The sequence below is a fragment of the Sceloporus occidentalis genome, unplaced genomic scaffold (assembly GCF_023333645.1).
Source record: "Sceloporus occidentalis isolate IW3139 unplaced genomic scaffold, rSceOcc1.0.p SCAF_6, whole genome shotgun sequence".
NCBI lineage: Eukaryota > Metazoa > Chordata > Lepidosauria > Squamata > Phrynosomatidae > Sceloporus > Sceloporus occidentalis.
The window spans coordinates 118,866,969-118,889,270 of record NW_028316986.1 but is presented as its reverse complement, the minus strand read 5'-3'; the positions used below and the strand labels follow the sequence as shown (position 1 = coordinate 118,889,270).

The window sequence follows — 22,302 nt, the reverse complement described above, 5'->3', positions numbered from 1 at the left end:
CATTATATTTAATGGGACTTGAGCATCCATGGATTTTGTTATCCACAGGGATCTTCGAACCAAACCCCAGCGTATAACAAGGGTCCACTGTATAGTGTCTAGATCAAGGGAAGTAATAGTGCCACTCTATTCTGCTTTGGTCAGGCCCCACCTGGAATACTGTGTCCAGTTCTGGGCACCACAATTCAAAAAGGATGTTGACAAATTGGAGCAGGTCCAGAGGAGGGCGACCAAAATGGTGAAGAGTCTGGAAACCATACCTTATGAGGACTGACTTAGGGAGCTGGGTATGTTTAGTCTAGAGAAGAGATGGTTAGAGGTGATATGACAGCCCTGTTTAAATATTTGAAGGGATGTCATATTGAGGATGGAGCAAGCTTGGTTTCTCCTGCTCCAGAGAACAGGATGCAGAACAATGGATGCAAGCTACAGGAAAAAGAGATTCCATGTCAACATTAGGAGGAATCTCTTGACAGTAAGAGCTGTTCAACAGCTGTTTGAAAGTATTCCCTTGGAGAGTGGTTGAGTTTCTTTGGAGGTCTTTAAACAGAGGCTGGATGGCTTTGGGGATGCTTTAGTTTTTCATTCCTGCATGGTAGGGGTTGGACTGGATGGCCCTTGTGGTGTCTTCCAACTCTATGATTCTATGTATTTTAAATATGCAATTTTGCCTAACGTGGGTGTTTCTGCAAGCAGATTTCTCCCCAAAATAATTTTTTGATATTTTCATGTAGACATATTGTATACATATCTCCTTGTGTATGCAATTTGGCACATTTTTAAAATTCAGAACCGCACCACAAAAATGGAGAACTGTGAATATAATGATTACTGAACTTCAATTCACACGTTGGTTCAGGAAATGAAAATTAGGGAAGGTTGCATTAAAAGGCTGCATTCTTACTATATATAAGGAATAATGTGGTCTCTAAGTTTCACTCTATTGGCCCCATTCTTGTACTCTTGTACAGTAATCCTACTAATACAGAGTAAGCACAACATACAGTCTTGTCCATTTTTAAAAAACCCAGAGGCCCCAGGCTGCTGAATTTGGTAACCGCATGGTAACTCCTACCACCATACAGGTTTTTCTCACTAAGGTCTGAAACAGACAGGCCCAATAAAGTGGGCTGTGGCTGCTCTGGTGTGATTCATGCCAGGGCCACAGCAACCACATGCACCCAGCCCCAATCCAGGCCGCTGCCATAGTTTTAAAGCAGGCTGGTAAAAGGCGTGGTATTTTACAGCTCCTTTTTGGCCCAGTTCCTTGTAAAATATGCAGCCTCATTATGGTTTCTGGCTGTGCTCAGGAGCATTCATCATCTAAATGCTATGCCCCAAACGCAGCCAGAAACTGGTTTATTTGACCCATTTGTTCTTTGTAAAACAAGGCCTAAAACAAGGCGTGCAAGGTATGCAGCGCTTGTTTTAGGGTAGAATCACACTCCAGAAAGCATGATTCTATTATGAAACATGGCAAACCAATCCCTTTGTGCTTTCTTTTACTTGAGGAGTGGAGATGAGTTTGGGGAAGTGGAGCTTTCTCATTTCTAACTGACATGTTATTGAATGTTGATAACGGTGGTGTGCATGTGTAGCCCACAGTGTGATTTGGGGAGCAAAAATTGGTCCTGGACCTGCTTGAGTGCTGCAATCATTTACCTTCTTGTTTCCAGTGCAGTTTTTACCTCAAAGTGGGTCAATCATGCATCTGTCTTGTTGAATATCTGATTGTTGCCTTTAGCAAAGGAATATTCCTTAATACCACATGTTCCTTTAGTACTTACCCAGGTATCAGCATTTTTTCAGTGCCACAGTGCTATTTTGGGTGAAAGAAATGCTGGTCAGAGTGCCCTTTGCCTACAAGCAACATGATTAGGCAGAAGAAAGAGGGACTAGTTAACATCAATATGGTAAGAATGGCTGTTGTTACACATACTCCACATCTGTAATGCCTCTGTTCCCAGCAATATATCTAACAAGGAATGACCTCAGATACCTTCTTCAAAAGGACCTACAATCCTAACAAGTACTGGCAGAAAGAAGATTCTATTCTGTCTATACTTGAGAAAAACAGGTCTAAGATTATAAACACAATAAGTAAACAAACCATTCTCTGATAATCGAAAACAAAACATGGAACTGGTTGGACAAACTCTCATACCGTGGGTCTTCTTCTGAAAACTGACATGTTAGCTCAAGTCCTCTTTGTGTACTATGCTGCTGTAACTACACTGGCCTAGAAAGTGCTGGCAGGAGGGAAAAGACCAAGAGAAGAGCAGCCATGAAGGATAAAGAGCTGGTATATTTTTGTCTGTCTTTTCTTTTCAGTCCTGCAAGACCCTGAAAAATGTCCAACAATGACATAGTACTTTTGCAGGATTCAGACCATGGTGTATAACTTTAAAACTTAATGTAATGTGGTGAGCCCATTTCTTTAAACACATGTGGTTCCATCTCTGTGTGAAGCTGGGAGGGATAAGGTATGGTTCTAATGTTTATTCAGACAGTGTATATAATCCCATTAGTATGTGGGCTGAATGTGTGGTTCACATGAATTTTGAATATATTCAATTACGTTGGGGAGGGCTGCCAAACCCCCCACAAAACCTGGCATAATTGATCTCAGGTTTTTCCCTGAGTTTTCCTGAAATTTTTGCATTGGCAACTGTGTGAATAACTGATGCAAATAGACCCAGGATAAACTGTGATAAAACTGTGCATATCTTGAACATGTTTCAAATATAAAGTTGAAGGCTTTCATGGCCGGCATCCATATTTTTTTGTGGGTTTTTCGGGCTATGTGTGGAACATGGCCACGTAGCCTGAAAAACCCACAAAAATTATGTTTCAAACACATCCACATAATCAATTCCATCTTTATTCACAGTGCTGACACATGTGTACAACAGAATTCAGAGATGCAATTCTGATAAAGAAAAGTGTAAACCACAACTCAGGAATGCATGAGTGAGATTATCTGTATAGTTGCATTGCAAAACAAGTGAATAACCCCCAAATATGAAAGGGGAAATAGAAGTAAGGCTGAATCCTCCTTACATATACTGCTTTTTCCTACATCTCCTCAAGTGGCATTTCTCCCAGCTGGGGTTATTGCTGATCTAGGAGATGAGCTGGGGGGGCTCCTAGGATGGAGAATCTGGAAAGAGCAATGAGCATGAGAGAGCTCAGCACAGATGCAACACAATCACATACCCTTTTGATGAATCACTCATCTCCACAAATCCACTTTACACAGGATTGGGGCAGATCTGCAATTTAGGTCACCGTCTTGATAAGTTTGGCCATTAGATTTAGAAATTCAGATTCTGAATGTCTCTCAGAAATTTTGGATTTTCAGCAGTTAATTGTTTTGAGTTAAATGTGACGCTCACAGTGGAAGAGATTACATAGCATGAGCTATAGAGAAGGTGGTTGCATTGGTTTTGTCACTGCCGCTGATGGTGATAGATTTTATTGGATTAAGATGTTTGTTCCCTCTGAATATTTCATTTGCAAAGCACATGTTTTCTGGAGTTAGACCAAGAATAATTTGCTGTGTACTTCCATTAAATGGATAATAGAAATTCATCAATGCTCTTCATTCCACCACCCCCCCCCCCCCCTGTAGCTTTGAAATTACTGGTGTTTCCAAAGCCTCTGTTTTTCATTTTTTCAAAATTGTTTTGCCAGGCTGTAACAACACGATGCCTTTGTGAGCATTACTGTTTATCTATGGGGTTATGTGATAGTTTCTATGGTGGTGTTATTCTTCAGAAAGTAGTGCATACTTAATCCCTTCTGCCATTTGGTCCTTTCAAGAATTTGGGAATAAAGGAACATAAGTATATGGGAAGCTATAATCAGATTATTTGTTCATCTAGCCCTGTGTTACCTGTTCTGACTATCAGCAGCTTCTCAAAGTTGCAGTGGGCTTCCCCATCACTTGTAAACTAATCCTATTAATTTAAGATGCTAAGAGTTAAATTAAGGGTCTTCTTGATGTAAACCTTGATCTGTACCACTAAACTGTATCACTGTGGTGTCAGTTTTTTGGTGGTGTCATTATATTGTTCCCTCACTTTATCACACGTGAAGGTCCTAAGCCTCCAGCAAATGATGCTGTGGTGCCAAATTGCAGCATGAGCTGCTCTAGAAACCATCTATAATAGTGTTACAATCATACCTGTATTACCAATGGGAGACAGGACCAATTTTTCTTTTTAATATTTGCTTTAACTATCATGTATATTTGCCCGTATATGAGTTACAAAGCACTCTCAGTACAGAATTACGTGTGTAGTACATATGCTAGAGAAATTATTTGGCTCGCTGTTTTCTTGCATAATATTTTACTTGTGACATTTCCTCCTGCATCTGCCGTCACATGTTGTTGTCACTTGGAAGATTTCAGTGCTGCAAGCTTATAAAATAGCATTCCCCATATGACTGACCAGACAATTTTAACACTTTGTTTTAATGTGGTATTTTAGAACATTGGTTTATTTCATGTCCAGTCCCACTTTATTTTTCCTTCTGGAGAATGGCCCTTGGGAAAGTACCAATATGCAACTTGTCCAAAGATAATCATGTGAACAGAGACTAGATTTGTGGAAGAATTCAGATCATGGGAATAGCCAACTTCATGAATAAGTTGTTCTAATTAAATGTTTTCATGTGGTTCTGGATGCGTAACAGGCAGATCAAATTCTATGTCAGGGATGGACTTTGAGGGCTGAACCAGGCTCTTGTGAGCAGGCTCCTGGCAATACCAAGAAGCCGCTGTGGGAGGCTGCCAGTTTCTATAGAAGGAAAGGCAAGAACAAAGGCTGCTTAAATCTTCCGCCTCTTCTCTGTTTGCCTGCTCCCATTCCTCACAAAACCACTTGCCCCAATTCCTTGCTCCTTACAAAAGACATATCCCTGCAAAAGACATGGGGAAGTATCTTTTCTGCTGCACCTGGAAAATTAAAGGAAAAAAGAACAGCAGGCAGGAAGAGGTTAAACGCTTACTTCCCTCTGCCACACAGTCATCAGAAAAGGCACATGTCTCACGTATCTGTGGGCTGGGAACCCTGTCTGTGCTTTAGTCTGATCTAGTTAAAGGTGGATCATTAGTCTGCCTAGTTTTATTTCAGCAGATTTGTCAGCAGATTTTAAAAGGATGTCATTGTTGATAACCCACACTGTGAAATATTAGGGTTCTCACCCAAAAATAAGGTGGAAACATATAACCTTTGTGGGAATAACCATACCTATGTTTCCCTCCACTTTCTAGGGAAAGAAATACTGGTACAGGGGCTCTTGGTATCCACTGGGGGTTGGTTCCAGGACCCCCCAGGAATACCAAAATCCATGAATGTGCAAATCCCATTAAATACAATGGTCTAGTAAATTGGTGCCCCTTATATAAAATGGCAAAATCAAGGTTTGCTTTGGGGAATTTATATATATATATATATATTGAATGTTTTCAATCCATGGATGCTTGAATCTGTGGATAAAAAATATGTGCATTATGGAGGGACAACTGTACTTTAATACAGAGGTAGGCTAAGGTGAAGGTGGTAGAAAGAGAGGAAGACTGCATGCTAGATGGTTAGACTCAGTCAGAGAGGCCAAGGGCCTGATCCTGCAGGACATGAGCAGAGTGGTTGAAGACAGGGGGTCTTGGAGACATCTCATCCACAGGGTCTCTATGAGTAAGGGCAATTAACAACAACAACAAAGGCAGGCATCGGACTTCCAGAACTTTTTTCATTTTTTGCCAAGATCCATTTATACTGACAGTTGCTGCAAAGGGCACTTGCTTAGAATTAAATAATCCTTTACTCAGTAATTTTTGAGAGCTGGAAGTTAATAGAACGTAGTTTTTCTAGGCAACCCCCCTGTCTCCATTATCTCAAACTCTTCTCAGCTGTCTCATGGTGGGAGGAAGGAATCATTTTGTTACTGATATTTTTAAACAATGGTGAGTCAGAAATCTGTGCCAATCTACTACAAATTACCCAGAGATCTGCTGGAAGAGACATAGCTCATTTCTTGCCCACCCTTGCCCTAATATATGAATCCACAACCTGACAGTCAAAACTGTGATTTCCTTCAGACTTTTAAAGATGCTTAAGATATCCATGGGATAAGTGATTGGAATAAAGCAACAGGTTTACAGACAGTTATTTCAAATCTGCAACAGCAACAACACAAAGCAGTGGTGCATTTTGCAGGAGATTGCATAATTAAGCAAATTGCGCAGAACAGGGAACCAATATCAAGCTGCTTAGCAATTGAGTCCTGTAGGCTATGATGAGCAGTAATTATATAGCATGGAGACTAAATGGCTACATGCCTTTACTTTGAATGGGGAATATGATGAGCACTACTTAGACCAGATGGATGTACAATAGATAGCTGCTCTCTGTGTTTTCCAATTAGGATCCATGCACAATTATGCCAAGTCTCTCTGACTTTAAAGCCAGATGAAGGAGCAAAATGAACATGAGGAGAAAAAAACCAGTTACTAACAGGACAATCCTTGGACTTGTGGACACTGCTTGTCTACTTCTGTGGATGTGTTTTGTCCATGCCATCTCAGTGTGAGGAAGAGAGAAATAATTACAGAAAGAGTGATAGTTTTACACATTCCTAAAAATAATAAAAGGATAGGTCAGGATTGGGTAGAGAGCCCAGCTTTGCATGACAATAGATGGTTTGGTATAAGTGATTTTGTTACCTTGTCCTCAAAATAAAATAAAGGGCCCAAACAGACAGACCAAAATAAAGTGCTTTGGGTCACTTTGGAGGTATGCTGTTTAAATGATGCATGTGTCCTAAGAGGCCGGAAGCCGCGCCAAAGCTGCGCTCTAGTCCTTAAGGACTCTTCACAGAGGTTTAAAACAAGCAGTTTTGGACAATCAGTAGAAACCGAATTTTATCATAATTTCAGATACAAATAAACAGGACACTTTTAAGTTGAATAAATAACAGTTTAATTACACTGGAGAAATAAAATATGGTATGGTAGTAATACATTACAGAAGTACTATTCCGCTATAGGTAGTTTAATGGCAGAAGCTACTTTTAATGACAGTCTTACCAGTACTTGTGTACAAAGTAATATACAAGTTGCAAAGAGAAACATATTGCAGCAGTTGCAAGGATGTTAGTTACCAGCTCAAACAAACATCTAACAATACACTAATAATGTTAGATTTACAGACATTTAAAGAGATAGGTTTTCCACTTGGAAACAATGAAAATAAAAAGCTATGGAAATCCAACTTTGCTATTTTGTATTATCATAAGGAAAGACTTTTCTTTCTCTGTCATTGCATCCTCAGACCTAGAATCCTTTTTTCTGATGTTACAGCAACTTAACTGATTTTCTATTCTACAGTTATAGACTTTGATTTTTGTTAGCCACAGCTTGTATAGGCCATTGCTTGTATAGCTGACATATTAATGTTTTTTTAATTTTTATTTACATACATTCACCACAGGAAAGGTTTTTATTATACAAGAGGCATTTTGATCAGTGCAAGAAAAAAAAACCCATAGTGATTGCACAGCACTGAGGAGGTAACATACAAATATACATTAACATGGTTGAGAATCTAACTTGCACATAATACTGTACAGATGGTCTCTGGAACAGATATACACATCACTTCAAGTTAATAAATACACAGAATTGTTAGCCACAGAGCTACTCATTTCATGAGAGTGGGTGGCTGACTATGAAGTGTATGGAGAAGCTGCTAGGCTATTACCAAGGGAACATGGACAATTGGAAAATAGCTTTATCTAAAGGAAGGTTTCTTGTTATAATCTAGATTTCTGAAATGAAGAAAATACATTTCTGTGTACTGTATATGGATGTGAGATTTGCCTTTGTGGGTCAGACTAATGCTTGAGACTAGACCTCAGTCTCCAACCGTGACCAGCTAGATGACACACTCACATGAAAAAGTCACAACAGGGCATAAGGGGAACAGGAGTTCCCTGTACTTTGTCCCCAGTGCCTGATCAGCCAAGGTGTACTATTTCAGGTATGCAGATAATTCACTGCAGAGTGGTTTGGTATAAGTGTAAGGGGGCAGAGAATGAGGGCACTGAGATCTGGTGAGGTATCCAGAAAGCAGTCAGTAATCTCACCCTACACACACATAATCATGCCCTTGGGCATCTGTTGAGGGCAGCCAAGATAAAGGGATTTTCATGGCACCATGCAGGTGAGTGGCCAGCAGTGTCCTGTGCAGCTATGCACCACTGTTGATTACTTTGTATTGGGCACTGCCAGCCATGTGCTAGCAGAGCACTTGCATTGTAGCCAATGAAACACGCTCTGCTCCTACCAAATCCCTGATCACACAGCCACTCCCTCTTCTTTGTCACTCTGTGATGTGTGGAGTGTGTGTGTTGTGGCAACCACTAAAATCTTGTCCACCACACTGGCTGTTGCTGCATTTGGGTATCCTAGCTCATCATGCCATTAAATGCAACCTCTATGCTCACAGATATTATATGGCCCTAAGTCTAACTAGGACAACACACATACTAATGCAATGATTCCTACATACACCAAGCACCCTACATTGGAATAGAGAATCCTGTTTGCATAGGAGCTCTGGGTATGCCCTGGAGGACACTGGTGTGGGGCAAACATCAGGCAAAGCTTCATTTTGGTCCTTAGCCCAGGAAGAAGCAGACACCAAGAAAATTATATTTTAAAGAAATAAAACATGGACTACAACATGCTTCAAGAGCCCAGTTAACAGCGGTGTATAGTTTTTCAGAAAATTAAAAATAAATAAATAGGTGTGCCCCACCAGTCCAGAAATGAATATGGAAGTGTCTAAGTACACTTTTAGGCCCTATATTATATATTTAAAATATTGGTTGGAACTTGGAAGGAGGATAGCCTTGCACTAATTGCATTGATTGGGAGGGAGCAGAGTGGAGTTTGTACTGAATATACCTTCCTAAGCATTTTTACAGTCTTGAGAACAAGTACTCTAAAGCATGGCTTAAGTAAAGCTAAAAGTAGAGTATCTAACAGCAGTTATATTTAGCATTCACTTTGTAGGGACTTCATAGCTAGCTGAGTTGAGAAATGGTGTTAGGACAATATCCGCAGTAATAAGAGCTTTTTAAAAATTAAAAAAACTCCAAAAAACTCACATATGTAAATGAAATATACTGATGACATTGTAATATTTCACAAGATGATGTTTCTTATTAGATCAATAAGCACCATATTTAGTGCCAAGACAGCCCCATTGTCCCATAGTTTATTTTAATTACATAAAAGTTAGATCTTGGATACATAAACAGAAACCCATACAAGTAAGCACTGAAGTCACAAGAAGACATTTTTAAAAATGGCTCTGGAAATACCGTTTCATTGTCCTTTGGGTTTTCTTTTCTGTAAAATGGTTTCTGATTGAACGTATTTAATTGTTAAAGGAAGTGTTTCAAAATACAAAACCCACTGTGAGCATAGCAGCAATGTGCAGAGGAATAACAAAAGATTTTTTTGGGGGGGGGGTACCTTCTTCAGTGTTTGCACATAAGAAACTCAATGCAAGTGGCTTATATAAAGGACTCATCTTCCTCAAGCAAATGAGAAAGGTAGGGCTGGTAAGGGACGGGCAAGGTAAGATAGTTCTCCCATTCCATGCAACAACCCAGTCTGCCATGTCTTTATATGTGAATGCTGAAGGGGTCAGTGGATGTATGACTCTGTTGTGTAAGGGTGTAGCTCTGGTGGGAACAAAATGGGAGCACTGTCACCAAATAAGGATTCTGGCACCACAATGAAATTTCCCCCAAAATTTCTAGAATTGCAGAGACACATCAAACATCATTCGCACCTAGAACACGTTGCATTCCCTTGGTAACTGTGCCTGCCCCTTTGCTTTGGATGCCTTGAATGTACTGAAGGTTTTAAGTTACTGCAATGCTAGAAATTTGGAGACTGAAGGAACCTTCAGTTTCAGGGCAGACTCCTTATTGGGGTGAATGCTCATACTTTGTATCCCCTCATAGCTACCCCATTGCTTATAGATAGCCTTTTGAACAGCTGTTGCACCCAGGGTAGTCTTGGATTAAGGCCAAACTGCTCAGCCTCTGGAGATAACTAGTTAAAAAAAAAGAGGGGGGCAACTCTTACTAAAAAGAACAGTGAAGATGAAACAAACTAGTTCAACTGTAAATTAGAGGCATGTTCAATAGGCATGTAGAAGAAGGTTGCCCACAAGGATGTGCTTATTTACTTCAGTGGAGAGCAGCTCCATCTATAATACAACTGTCCTCATAGTTAAAGTAATGGTATATTCCTCTTGGAATTTTGCACAAATACTGGGGCACAGACAAACTAGAAATAATCCCCTCCCTCTGAACTGCCATGCCACATTCTCAAGCACAAGCAATAAACTAGTAATCTTTGGAAATTACCACACTACATTCTTATAGTGTCGCATCCCACCTTTACTGCTCCAGCTGCCTCCTGTGGCAATCTGGGATTTGCAGTTGAGAGAGGAGCATTTACAATTCTTGGAGAGCTCTTAGGCCTCACTGAACTACAAACTCCAGAATGCAACAGGAGGCAGCCAGAGCAGTAAAAGTGGAATAGTAGTACTGTTAAGAGCATAGGGCAGTAATCTCCTTTGACATACAAGTCTGACAATATGCTTACAAACAAACAGAAATGATTGACCATCTCATCTCTCTCTAGTTACTCCTGTTTCACAGGGCAGCTTAATTAGCAGTTTAGGCAATGTTCCCACCAGAACAAAGTTGTTAGATTCCTTAGGTGGCTTGGCTAGCTTGCATGGCTGAACTAAACAACTATTCTTACACTGGGTATGGGAACTGCAAGGCTTTCCAGATTTAGGCTGCTGGAATTAAAAATCCCCCACCTTAAGCCAGTGTAATTAAGAGTGAGGAATGCTAGGAGTTACAATCCAAAACACCTGGAGGGCCACATTATTTCCACTCCTGATTTGCACCCAATACAGTGGATGGAAATTATTTCTGATTTATATAGATCACACATGAATGACTCTAAATGGAGATGGCAGAGTCACTTCCCATGTTACGTTTAATGAAGATTTCATTTATTGAAATTAGCATGGGTAGTGACAAGGACCCAGTGTTTTACCCAGGACTAACAGCTCTCTGCCTTGCTGGAGCTCCTGTTTCCATAGAACTGACGGCATGAAACAGTCAAATAAACATGTAACAAAATTAAAACTCATCTCCTGGCCTGTGCTTTTGTCTCCCCAACAGACTAAAGATTACCCAGAATCACTGGCCCAGGGCCATTCAGTGGCTAGCATCCTACTAGTAATTTACGAACATGCAAGTCCCTTTTTGGATGAGGGGCAGAAAGCTATTCTCTTGTGCCCTTCCCCTCCATAAGAATTATCCCATGCTTGTCAACTGTCAAGCCCAGGAGGGCTGCTACTCCTGACCAGAAGGAAAGGAGGGTGCTTCAGACCATGAAAATCCAGCTGCCCTAAGCTCCTAGGGGAAGTAAAAGGCAGGTGCACTCTATTTGAGATCACACTCTCTTTTCTGTCCACCACCTGAGCTGGGACCTGCTACCTCTCCTTAGCTTGAATTGCCTCCCCTTTCCTTGCTTTTCCTGCAGTAAGTGAAAGCAGGACAGGGGCCCTCCTGGGGCTTGAGAGTTGCCAGGCACTGGGAACATGTGGAACTGCACATGCAGCAGTTTGACTATTAGCAATGTACTCCCAGACTATTACTTTACAATGTACTCCCAGACTTCCATCACTCACTGCTTCTAGCATCTGCCCTCACATACTGTAGCCTTTCTTATATTATTATGCCATGTGATCCTGTAGCATCTTTGAGATTGCTTGTATGAAAGAAGTTGTAGCATAAACTTTTGTAGTCTTGGGCTGCATTTGTATTGCAGAAATAATTTGGGTTGACACCACTTTAACTCCCATGACTCAACTGTCGTTTGTAAACTACAATTCCCATGGCAATTAAAGTGGTGTCAAACCAGACTATTTCTGCAGTGCAGATTCAGCCTTTGCATCCTTCCTCAGATGCATGGAGTGAACTGATGCCCAGGAAGAACTTTTGTAGACTATATGAATAGCCATAGAAATGCAAAACTGGTGGGTATGGTTATGAGGTGACAAGTTCAGTTTAAACTATGGTCATTTCTTTCCAATCTTCCTTTGTAGTCTTTTTGTTCAGGGACCCCTGTCCTGAGGTCAGAGATGGAATGCCCCATGAAGACTGAAGTGTTCTGCAACTGATTTTTGTGTATTCCCATTCCTAATATCTGATTTATGACCTGTCCTATGGTTTTCCTTATAGTCTGATTATAAAGGTCTTTCCTGGGCCCCAGTTCACATCATGCATCTGAGGGAGTGGACCAAGTCTACAAATGCTTATGCTTACAATGTTTTTCACACAATTAGCCTTAAAGGTGCTACAAGATCCCTTTGCATGCTGATATTCCAGACTAACATGTCTATGGCCTGTTACAGACAGCCAAAATAAAGCTGCTTCGAGTCACTTTGGAGGTATGGTATTTCAATGATACATGCGTCCTAAGAGTCCAAAGGCCACACCAAAGCCACACTCCAGTCCTAAGGACTGGAGTGCAGCTTTGGTGAAGCTTCCAGACTCTTAGGACTCATGCATCATTGAAATATCATACCTCCAAAGTGACTCGAAGCAGCTTTATTTTGGCTGTCTGTAACAGGCCTATGTCTCTAATTTTTTTGGTCATATTATGTATATCATATTCAAACATATATGCTTTCCTTGTAAGCCAAACCCATCTGTAAATGGAGGTGTCTTCTGATAGTAACTTTTAGCTGTGAGGTACAAATGAGAGGGAGCTTCTTATCTATGGCCCGTTACAAACGGGCGTAAAGTACGCGCCGAGCACGTACTAGGGTTAGGAAGGGGTGTCCCTTACGGACGCCCCTAACCCTAGTACGTGCTTGGCGCGTAAAAAATGGTGGCACCCGTTCTACACGGACGCTGCCATCTTGACGTAGAGGACGCTTAGCATCTGCACATCACGCAGCGCTAATGATGTCGTGAGTGTGCCATTGGCGCCTTGCAGCGTCATTAGCGCACCGCAAAAAGAAGTGCCATTTTGGGGCTTCTTTTTTGCGGTGCCAAGGAGCGTAATGGTTTGGCCACTGGGCTCCTCGGCGCAGCAAATGACGGCGCCGGCAGACCGCCCATTTTGGGTGGTCTGTAACACACCAAAGCCATAAAAAAGAAGCTCTGCACTTGTCAAATCCCTGGGGGCCACAGGACTACTCTTCCATTTTTCAGCCTCAAAAGGCTCACCTCTAGAGAGACTAAGTGCACAAGCTCTCCTAGTCAGCTTCCTCAGAGTCTAACAACATATGACCTTAAATGTGTCACCTGCACTGATGTCAGGATTTTAAAAATATTTTGGTACTAGCAGGGAGGCAAGGCACTAGATCAGTGGTTCCCAACCTGTGGGTCGGGACCCCTTTGGGGGTCGAATGACCCTTTCATGGGGGTCACCTAAGACCATTGGAAAACACCTATTCAATTACAGTTATGAAGTAGCAATGAAAATAATTTCATGGGTTTGGGTCACCACAACGTGAGGAACTGTATTAAAGGGTCACGGCATTAGGAAGGTTGGGAACCACTGCACTAGATCTTGGAAGCTAAGCAGGGTTAGGCCTTGTTAGTACTTGGAAGGGAGACCACAAAGGAACATCAGGTGCTGTAGGTTATATTCAAAGGAAGGCAATGGCAATCTATCTCTGTGCATTCCTTGTCAAGAAAACGCCATGAAATTCCTAAAGTCAACATAGGTCAACAGGTGTTGTGAAAGAAGGTATACATATATACATGGAGGGAGCCTGATATATATCAGACTATACTGCAAGGAAAGGGAGATTCAACTTTCTCCCTCCTTTTCTGTTCCTTCCCCTTCTCCCCACAAAACCAGGGAGTATACCTCTGCACACTGTGAACAGTGATAGATATAATGGACAAAATCCAATGATACACAGGTGGAAATCACATGGCCCTCTAAATAGTTTTGGGCTGCAACTCTCAGCATTTCTCATCAGGCTATGATTGTTGGGAGTTGTGCTCTAGCAAAACCCGATTCCTATATCTGCAACCACTAGCCTCCAGCTACAGGAAACCCATTCATGCAATGGGGTTATATAAGTGCTGTCATAACCATTATTGCATTTAGCTCACTGACTCTCTTTACTCAGGAACCTTGGGTATCTGTGGGGGTTCCCATTCCATCTACAGTTGTACTGTTTAGTTTACATTCTGTTGGACAATCAAAGTTAGCTTGCCTATTACTGGTTTGTAATGGTTTCCAATTCTATGTAGCTACTATCCACTGATCCATTCCAGAACTGCTCATGTACAGTGGTACTGTACATGAAGACTGGTGTTCACATGGCTGCTACACAGACAATTGATAGCCCTGGTTGCAGTGATTCTGCCCCCCCCCCCCAAAAAAAATTACCCAAGCATTGATTCTGGTGCTGCACATTGCTTCCAAGGGTCAACCCAGCAACAAGAACTGCATAAATGACCCCAGGAAGCAGGGATCCAGAACGAACTTCTCATGCTGCACCTTTTTGTGCATGTAGTACCTCACTGATAAAAAGAGGTCACCGAGTGGAAGTTTTTCTTCGATCAGGGTGACCCGGTTTTTACAATGAAAGGCCTGCCTCCTTATAATATAAAAACAGATTAACATTTATATGTTTCTTTAAATGGGATAGTATTTCAGTTTTCATCTCCTGCATTCTTAATTTGTCAGAGATTGTGTACATTTGGAATGTTTCTCTTGCATGTTGTTTATTTCTGGTTTAATACTAACACTTGTGGATGCCTGTTTTAAGTTTCTGGTACTTGTTCACAGTGGCATTCTTCTTCCAATCATTTTGTAAAGCCTGGGATCTAAAGACACAGAAAACTAGTTAATCATTAAGTGACACAGTACTTTTGCCTTCTTAACAAGTCTGTCTGCTACAAATAATAATGTGTATTTTTATTGTTTATAAGATGTAGACTTGAGTTGACTGACTCAACAGACTCAAGTCACTTCAGTGACTTGACTTGGACTTGGCAATAAATAATGCTCTGACTTGACTCAACTTGCGACTTGTATATTTTTAGTGACTGTCTTGCTGGCATCATTCATTTTGAGCAGCAGACAAGACCTGCCCCCAGAGCATGGGGTGTGTTTCTTGGAGGGGAACAGCAAATGTGTTAGGCAATGAGCTTGAGGTGGAAGGATCTTTCTCAAGCTTTTGAAGCTCCTCTGATGTACTGTGGGGATGGGCTGCCAACAGACCTCAACCGCATTTCAAGCCCACTGCTTAAGGTGCTTGCTGTTCCCCTCCGAGAAACACACTCCACCTCAATTTTCTGTTAATATTTGGCTTCCAGACTTGAGACTTGATTTAAAAGTATTGTACAAGGACTTGAAACTCAACTTGACACTTGAAGGTTGAGGCTTGAGACTTGACTTGAGACTTGGGAGTAAAAGACTTCAATACATCACTGTAAGACAGTGTTTTTTGTATGGGTTTATAAATGTTGCGTACTGTATTTTCATTACTGATTGGTTGGAAGATCTCACTTTTAGAAACAGAACTTATGTGCAAAGAATGCAACAAGAGATAGATTGAAAATGTTTCGTCACAATTTTCTTATCTTAATATTGTTGTAACCCACACTTATTTAGTATATATACACACAACACATACAAATACACAGATATCACTTAATTATATATACACACGTTAAAAAGTCTAATACTAATACTTTATCCTCTTGTTTCCGAAGACTGATATTTGGCATCCCACATTTCAAATGTATTGAAACTTGAGACTCAGGAATGCAACACATTTCAAGTATACATCACAGTGATAACTTCGTGCGTTTAATAGGACACATGTTGTCTTCAGAATTCCAGTGTTGTTCGAAAAACAGTTTCCAGTTACCAGTGCCCCAATGCCTTCCCTTTGGGGCTTTGCTGATATTCATACCATTTCCAACAACAACAACAAAAACCCCAGCTAGCTGACCTTTCCTCATCTGAACCAATTTATTTTTTTCTCTTGCAAAGTTAGTGTAAGTACTCCTGTTGCTGTTATTCCCATATTTACATGAATTTAAAAACTTAATAGGGATTTCAAATGTGAGCAGAAGAAATACAAAGCCTTTCCTTTGAAGTTCACTAAAAACCACTAAGAATGTAAAAATTTCAAAATACCTCATAGGACTTCTTCAAAGTACAGGAAGTTCTTTCATGGTGCGAGGAGGGTTTTACATCATCACATACTTTACATTACTTCCACACAAGTCTACCTAATCACTTTGATTAGACAATATTATTAATGGACAGTAAAACATCATACATCTCACAAGACATGGTACAAAACTTCTACAATCCAGTACTGCCGCTTTTGGGGTGGGGTAGGGTATGAAAACCTACTTACAAACAATTAATGTATTTCACATCAGAAATAAAACTACAATTACACATTATTGTTTCTGATTTGATTACACTGTTGTACATATCTGAATTTGCAGTAATTTTCTGTATGTTTATAGATTTTTTCCCCCTCCTTGATCAATGGGATACTTTTATATATGATAACAGAATTTAACCATTACTATTCAATTAATGTTTGGTCAATGGAAAACCCATTTTTGAAAATATAGGTTGAATCCTTTTAAGAAAAAAAACCTGGAAGAAGAGCTACTACCCAAGACTAAACCTCCAACAACTAAACACCACCATTGTTTGAAAGAACAGGGCAAAAAAGATACATATGAAAAAACGCACACTTCTGTAGTAATGGATTTCTCTTACTTTCTCTCGTTTTGTGCTCTCGTGATGCCGAGAGGTTTTTGTTTTACAGTGCCTCTGCAGTTGTGTCTGAGGAAACAGACATGGTCACTTTGGCAATCTTAACTGTGTTTTTAATACACCTTTCAGCAGCCTTGTGGACATTACCTGGATTGTTAGCATGTCTGTGCTGACAGTCAGACTCCAAGCTGTTGTCAAGTGGCTGTGCTGTCCCTGCACATGGTGGAAACATGCTCCTGAAAGCATGTCTCAGGTCCTGGCTCCTGAGAGCATAGATAATGGGATTCACTGTGGAATTCAGTAGACACAGCATACTGCAGAAGGCAAAAATAGTCTTGACAAGCTTGTTCATCTTCCCAAAGACATCGTAGAGCATGATTGCAAGCAGAGGACCCCAGCAGATAATCAAAACCACAAGAATGAGGACTAAGGTTTTGGCTAACCTGATGTCCATACGTGTTTGGTCAGGCCTGGGAACCTGTTGCACTTTACCATCTTCTGAAGTATGAATGATCATGCTCTTTTGAGTGCCACGCTGAAGCATCCTAACAGCATGGCTATGAGCTTTCCAGAGTATGTACATATAGGCATAAACAATAAAAAGCAAGAGTACAGTGGTGACACCAATCCAGAACAACAGATAGTTCTCGTCAATTAGTGGAAATATGTCAGAACAAACAGAATTGAGCTTTTTGCAGTTCCAACCAAGCAGAGGGAGGACAGCTATGACAATAGCAATGGTCCACATTACACAGAATGCTACTACTGCCTTTGATCGGGTAACGATCCTTTTGTAAGATAATGGCCTATGTATAGATATGTACCTGTCTATTGCAGTGAGGAAAAGGCTGCCAACAGAGGCTGTGAATGAGGCTGTAACTCCACCTAATTTGAATAAGAAAACATTGGGACTGTCTTTTCGATGGAAAACATGGAAGTCAACAAAACTGTAGACAAAGATTACACTGCCAAGGAGGTCAGCTACTGCCAGGCTGCTGATGAAATGATAGGAAGGCCTACAGCGAAGGCTTCGGGACTGCAAGATGACAACCAAGACCAGAAGATTTTCCAGAACAGTGAAGGTGCCTAGGGTAAGGGAGAGTACTGCAATGGCCAGCTGCTGGCTAGGGTTCAGAATCATAAAGCACTCCATATCCATGAAGTTATCTCCACACTGTATATTCTCCTCATTCTCCTTGAATGTGGACAAGGTCTTGTTGTAAAAATCTGTAAGATTTATCTGATCTGCTGGGTGCACGCCCAAAACAGCATCTTCTCCTGCAGTCATTTTTGGTCGGAAATCACCTCGAAAAGAAGACAGAGGGAACTTCTGTGGGTAGTATCCTAACTTGGATGCCATGTCGCTTTTCAAATCTTCGTACTGTATATCGTTAGAACCCATGTAAAGAAGATCTGTTGTAATTGTTCTGAAGGTCGTATCTGCGAGGCCATCTAAGACTGACTTCATAACCCCAGATGTCAGTTATGTAGCCTTGTGGGGAAAGTAAGTGAAGCAATCCTGGTAGAGAGGGGAGAAGACCAAACTTAATTAAATATATGCAAAGTTGGAGAAGATATTTACCCATCTAGATAGACAATTTTTTATAGTACAATAATGCTCAATAATACCTTTGTCTTTCTACTTAGTGTTGAATCAGACTCCCATATTTACAACATTCATTCACCTGCAGAATGGCTAGAACATAATGCATGGCTATGCAATGAAAAGGCTGGGAAAGTAAGAGGAAAGTGTAATAAAATATATTAATGGTAATTAATTTCCCCTAACTAGTTGTGCTGGCTGCATTCTGTAAAAAATCCTCCTCTGATTCTATCTCATCTCATTCATTTTAAAATTTCATCAGACCAATGACTCCCTCAGTAGATTAAAACAATTGCAGGTCTTCAATTACAAACTTCATCATATTGAAAAATATAGAGCACCTGATGATGGCTGATCTGAAGGGGTACAGTTACACTGATTGTCCATCTCTATCATGTTGTATAGTGAGCTCTTTTTAGGAGCTTAAAAGGTATACATAATTCAGTTAGAAGACCTTGTGAAAGATCATTTCTTTGTATAACTCATGGGCTTTGTTGCTAATAATGAGCATGTGCCTCTGGATTCCACCCTAACATTATCACTTATATATTTTTTTTAAAATGCTGATATGTGAAGTGTGTGATTCATGTGTTTTCACTGAAATCTAAGCAACAAGGCTCCATTCTCTGACCAACTTGAGTCAATATGTTCTTTTTGTTAAACCACTTGCTTTGTTACTGCCATCTTTTCTTGCAAAATTCTGTTATTGGTAACTATTCTTTCTTAGGTTTTTTTTCTATATCTTTTTGGTTCAGCCAAGAAGTTAATCTGTCCATTTCTCTTTCATGTCATATAGGCGAGTTATAGACCGCCCATTTGGGGCGGGCTGTACCCGCCCCTTTCCCTGGAGTATCGGGGCCTCAGTGTGCAGAGCGGCAGCCGCTGAGGCCCCGATCCGCCGCTTTTAGGCTGCGGGGAAGCAGCAAAACGCCACTTCCCCGCAGCCTGAAAAGGGGTGTCCCTGGGGCTTCAAGCCCCAAGGACACGCCGCGGCGGCGGGGAGAAGAGAAAGGGGCCGCTTGGCCCCTTTCTCTTTTAGTCCGCTGGGCGCAGCCGTCTGAAGGCTGCACCCAGCGGACTAAACCAGGAAGGAGCTCCGAAACGGAGCTCCTTCCTGCTCTGTGTTCAGGGCACACTAAACGCCCTGGCACGGAGCAAGGACATCATGTCCGTGCCACCCCGTCTAGAGGCGGCGCGGCCGTGACGTCCTCACGGCGGCGGCCGTATGGAAGGGCCGCCGCCGTTTACTGCGTGACGAGCACGCACTAGGGTTAGGGCGGTGCAGAAGCACCGCCCTTTTGTAACCCTAGTGCATGCTTGTCACGCACTAAAGTGCCGGTCTGTAACCGGCCATAATTTCATAAACTAGTCATCTATTGTTGGTAATTCCTGTTTGTCCATACTTGGGGTATCAATACTCTAGCTACCAACGTGGACATTATTAATTGTGAAATATTAGCTCCACTTAAAACTTTCCCTGATAATATTTTTGGTTCACTTAATTTCTGAAGTGATCTTTAAATGTACAAAATTGTTGAAAGTTATGTAACAACTATTTTCATTTTTATTTAACCTCCAAAAACATAAGTTAAGTAAGTACAGGCTGAGTCTCTCTTATCTGGATTTCTGAAATACAGCAAGCCATTTGTATCTGCTGGGGTTTGTTTCCAGCCCCCCCCCCCCCCCCGATACTAAAATCCATGGATGCTCAAGTCCCATTAAATACAATGGATAGTAAAATGGAAAAATCAAGGTTTGCTTATTGGGATTTATGTATTTTAAAAAATATTTTAAAGCCATGGATGCTTGAATTCGTGGATAAAATATCCATGGGTATGGAGCGCTGATTGTACTCCAAAACCTAAAACTTTCTTCATGGGTCATTCATATAGGGGCATCTTTGTTTTCCGATGGTTCAATGTACACCAACTCTGTTTCATGCACAAAATTAACTATGCGTATAAGGGGTGCATGAAACAAATAAATTTTGTGTTTAGATTTGTATCCCAATTCCAGCATACTTCATTACATACGTAAATGCATCTACAGGTATTCCAAAATTAAATAATAATAATAATAATAATAATAATAAAGAAATCTGAAATCCAAAACACTTCTAGTCCCAAGCATTTCAGATAAGGGATACTCAACCTGTATGTTGCAGTTTCTCAACATCTGTACTCAATTACATTAAAAAATTCACTTGTGAGTGAGAAACTTGACATCATGCACAGTCGTACATTAAATCATCCCAGGTTTATATTCTGAACTTGCAACTTGGGTAAGCAACATTGGCAGGTCCCAGAGCTACAAAAACCTACTCCTTAGAAAACACTGCACCATCACTGAGTTGCAGCAGTATAGCAGCAAATTAGGCCACAATATAGTGCATTTCCAATATAAATCAATGTACAGAACATATATGCAATTGGCCCTCCATATCTTCAAGGGTTCTGTTCCAGACTTCCCCCCGCCGCACGGATACCAAATATTACGGGACCTCAAGTCCCATTATTCTCTATGGATACGCAATGTGCACATGACAGCATTAGGATGGCCGTGTGCATCAACACATTGAGGATAACGGGCCGGGGCCATCTGCAGATGTGCCAAACCCCGGATGCTAGGCTGTTGCTATAATGGGCCAAACATTTAAACCACCTAGGAGAGTGATTCCTAAAGTGGGTGGTACACTCCCCTGTGAATGGTGGAAAGATCCAGGGAAAAGGGGGCGGCAGGAGAGTCTTCAATCAAATTATTGCTGTGCAAGAAAGACAAAGGGAACTAGTGACTTTTAGGACTATGGTGAAGATGAGTTAGAGCACATGGAGGTGGGGAGAGCCAGTGGCAACAAGGAGCTTTCCCATTTGGGACCTAGCTTAAGCTTTGTGAGCTTTGCCAGGACTGACTGTCAGGCTGGTGCTGTGCTGCTGCCCCTGCTTTTTTGTTGTTGTTGTTGGACAAGCCAAGAGAAGTAGCAGAAGAAATAATAACTGTTTGGGGTGGGAATGACTTGAAGCTGTGTGGGGAAGGCATGTCTCTGGGGAAGGAGTATCGGAGGCTGATTGCCTCGCTCAGATTGAGAGCACTTCCTCACTGGGAAGAAGCTTGTCCCTTTGCACCTAGTCACCTTGGGAGCAGCAACTGAGCAGCCTGTTAAGCAACCAAGAAGCCTCTTGCCCATGCTATTCTTTGCCGCAAGACTAGTACAGGTGAGAGGCTTCTTGGTCACTGCTCAAACAGCTGCTGAGCAGCGACTGAGAAGCTTCTAATCCATGATGTTATAATTTTAATTGTACAGTTTTAACTTATGTTTATATATGTTCGCCGCCTTGGGTCCCATTTTGGGAGAAAGTTGGGATAAAAATAAAATAAAATAAAATAAAATAAAATAAAATAAATAAATGCCACCCTTGCAGCAAAGGCTAGTGTGAGCTAGAGGCTTCTCAGTAGCTACTCCCTTTGCACCTGGTCACAGTGAGAGCAGCAACCTAGTAGTCAGCTAACTGACCTTCTTTTTACTGTAAGGCCAGCATGTTTTACTGTAAGGCAAGCAAAATTTGCTTTCAGAAAACATCCATGGTCCTTGCACCTTGATTTAAAGGTGACCGTAACAAAAAAAGGCAAAGAACTTTTTAAATCAGGCAGGTTGTTGGCAACTGATTGGCTACCAAGGAGAAGGATATTGATTTTAGGAATGGGTGATGTACCATTAAACAGTTTTATTTTTTACAAAATTGCTTTCAACTTGATTATATTTTAATTTGTAATTTGTTTATATATTAAGAAATTCATAATATGTATACTATAACTT

At 41.1% G+C, this 22,302-nt stretch overlaps 1 protein-coding gene across 5 annotated transcripts in view; it reads right to left on the bottom strand.

Moving 5' to 3' along the window:
* Positions 1 to 12,745: 12,745 nt before the first annotated feature.
* The window catches only part of LOC149311310 (cannabinoid receptor 1), a 45,134-nt gene continuing 35,577 nt past the window's right edge, over positions 12,746 to 22,302 (bottom strand). For all 5 annotated transcript variants that reach the window (XM_089530767.1, XM_089530768.1, XM_089530766.1 and 2 more), the window contains one exon: positions 12,746 to 18,404. In XM_089530767.1, the coding sequence (XP_089386893.1) occupies positions 16,932 to 18,353 (1,422 nt within the window). In that variant the 5' untranslated portion in view covers positions 18,354 to 18,404 and the 3' untranslated portion in view covers positions 12,746 to 16,931. The remainder of the gene's footprint in view (positions 18,405 to 22,302) is intronic.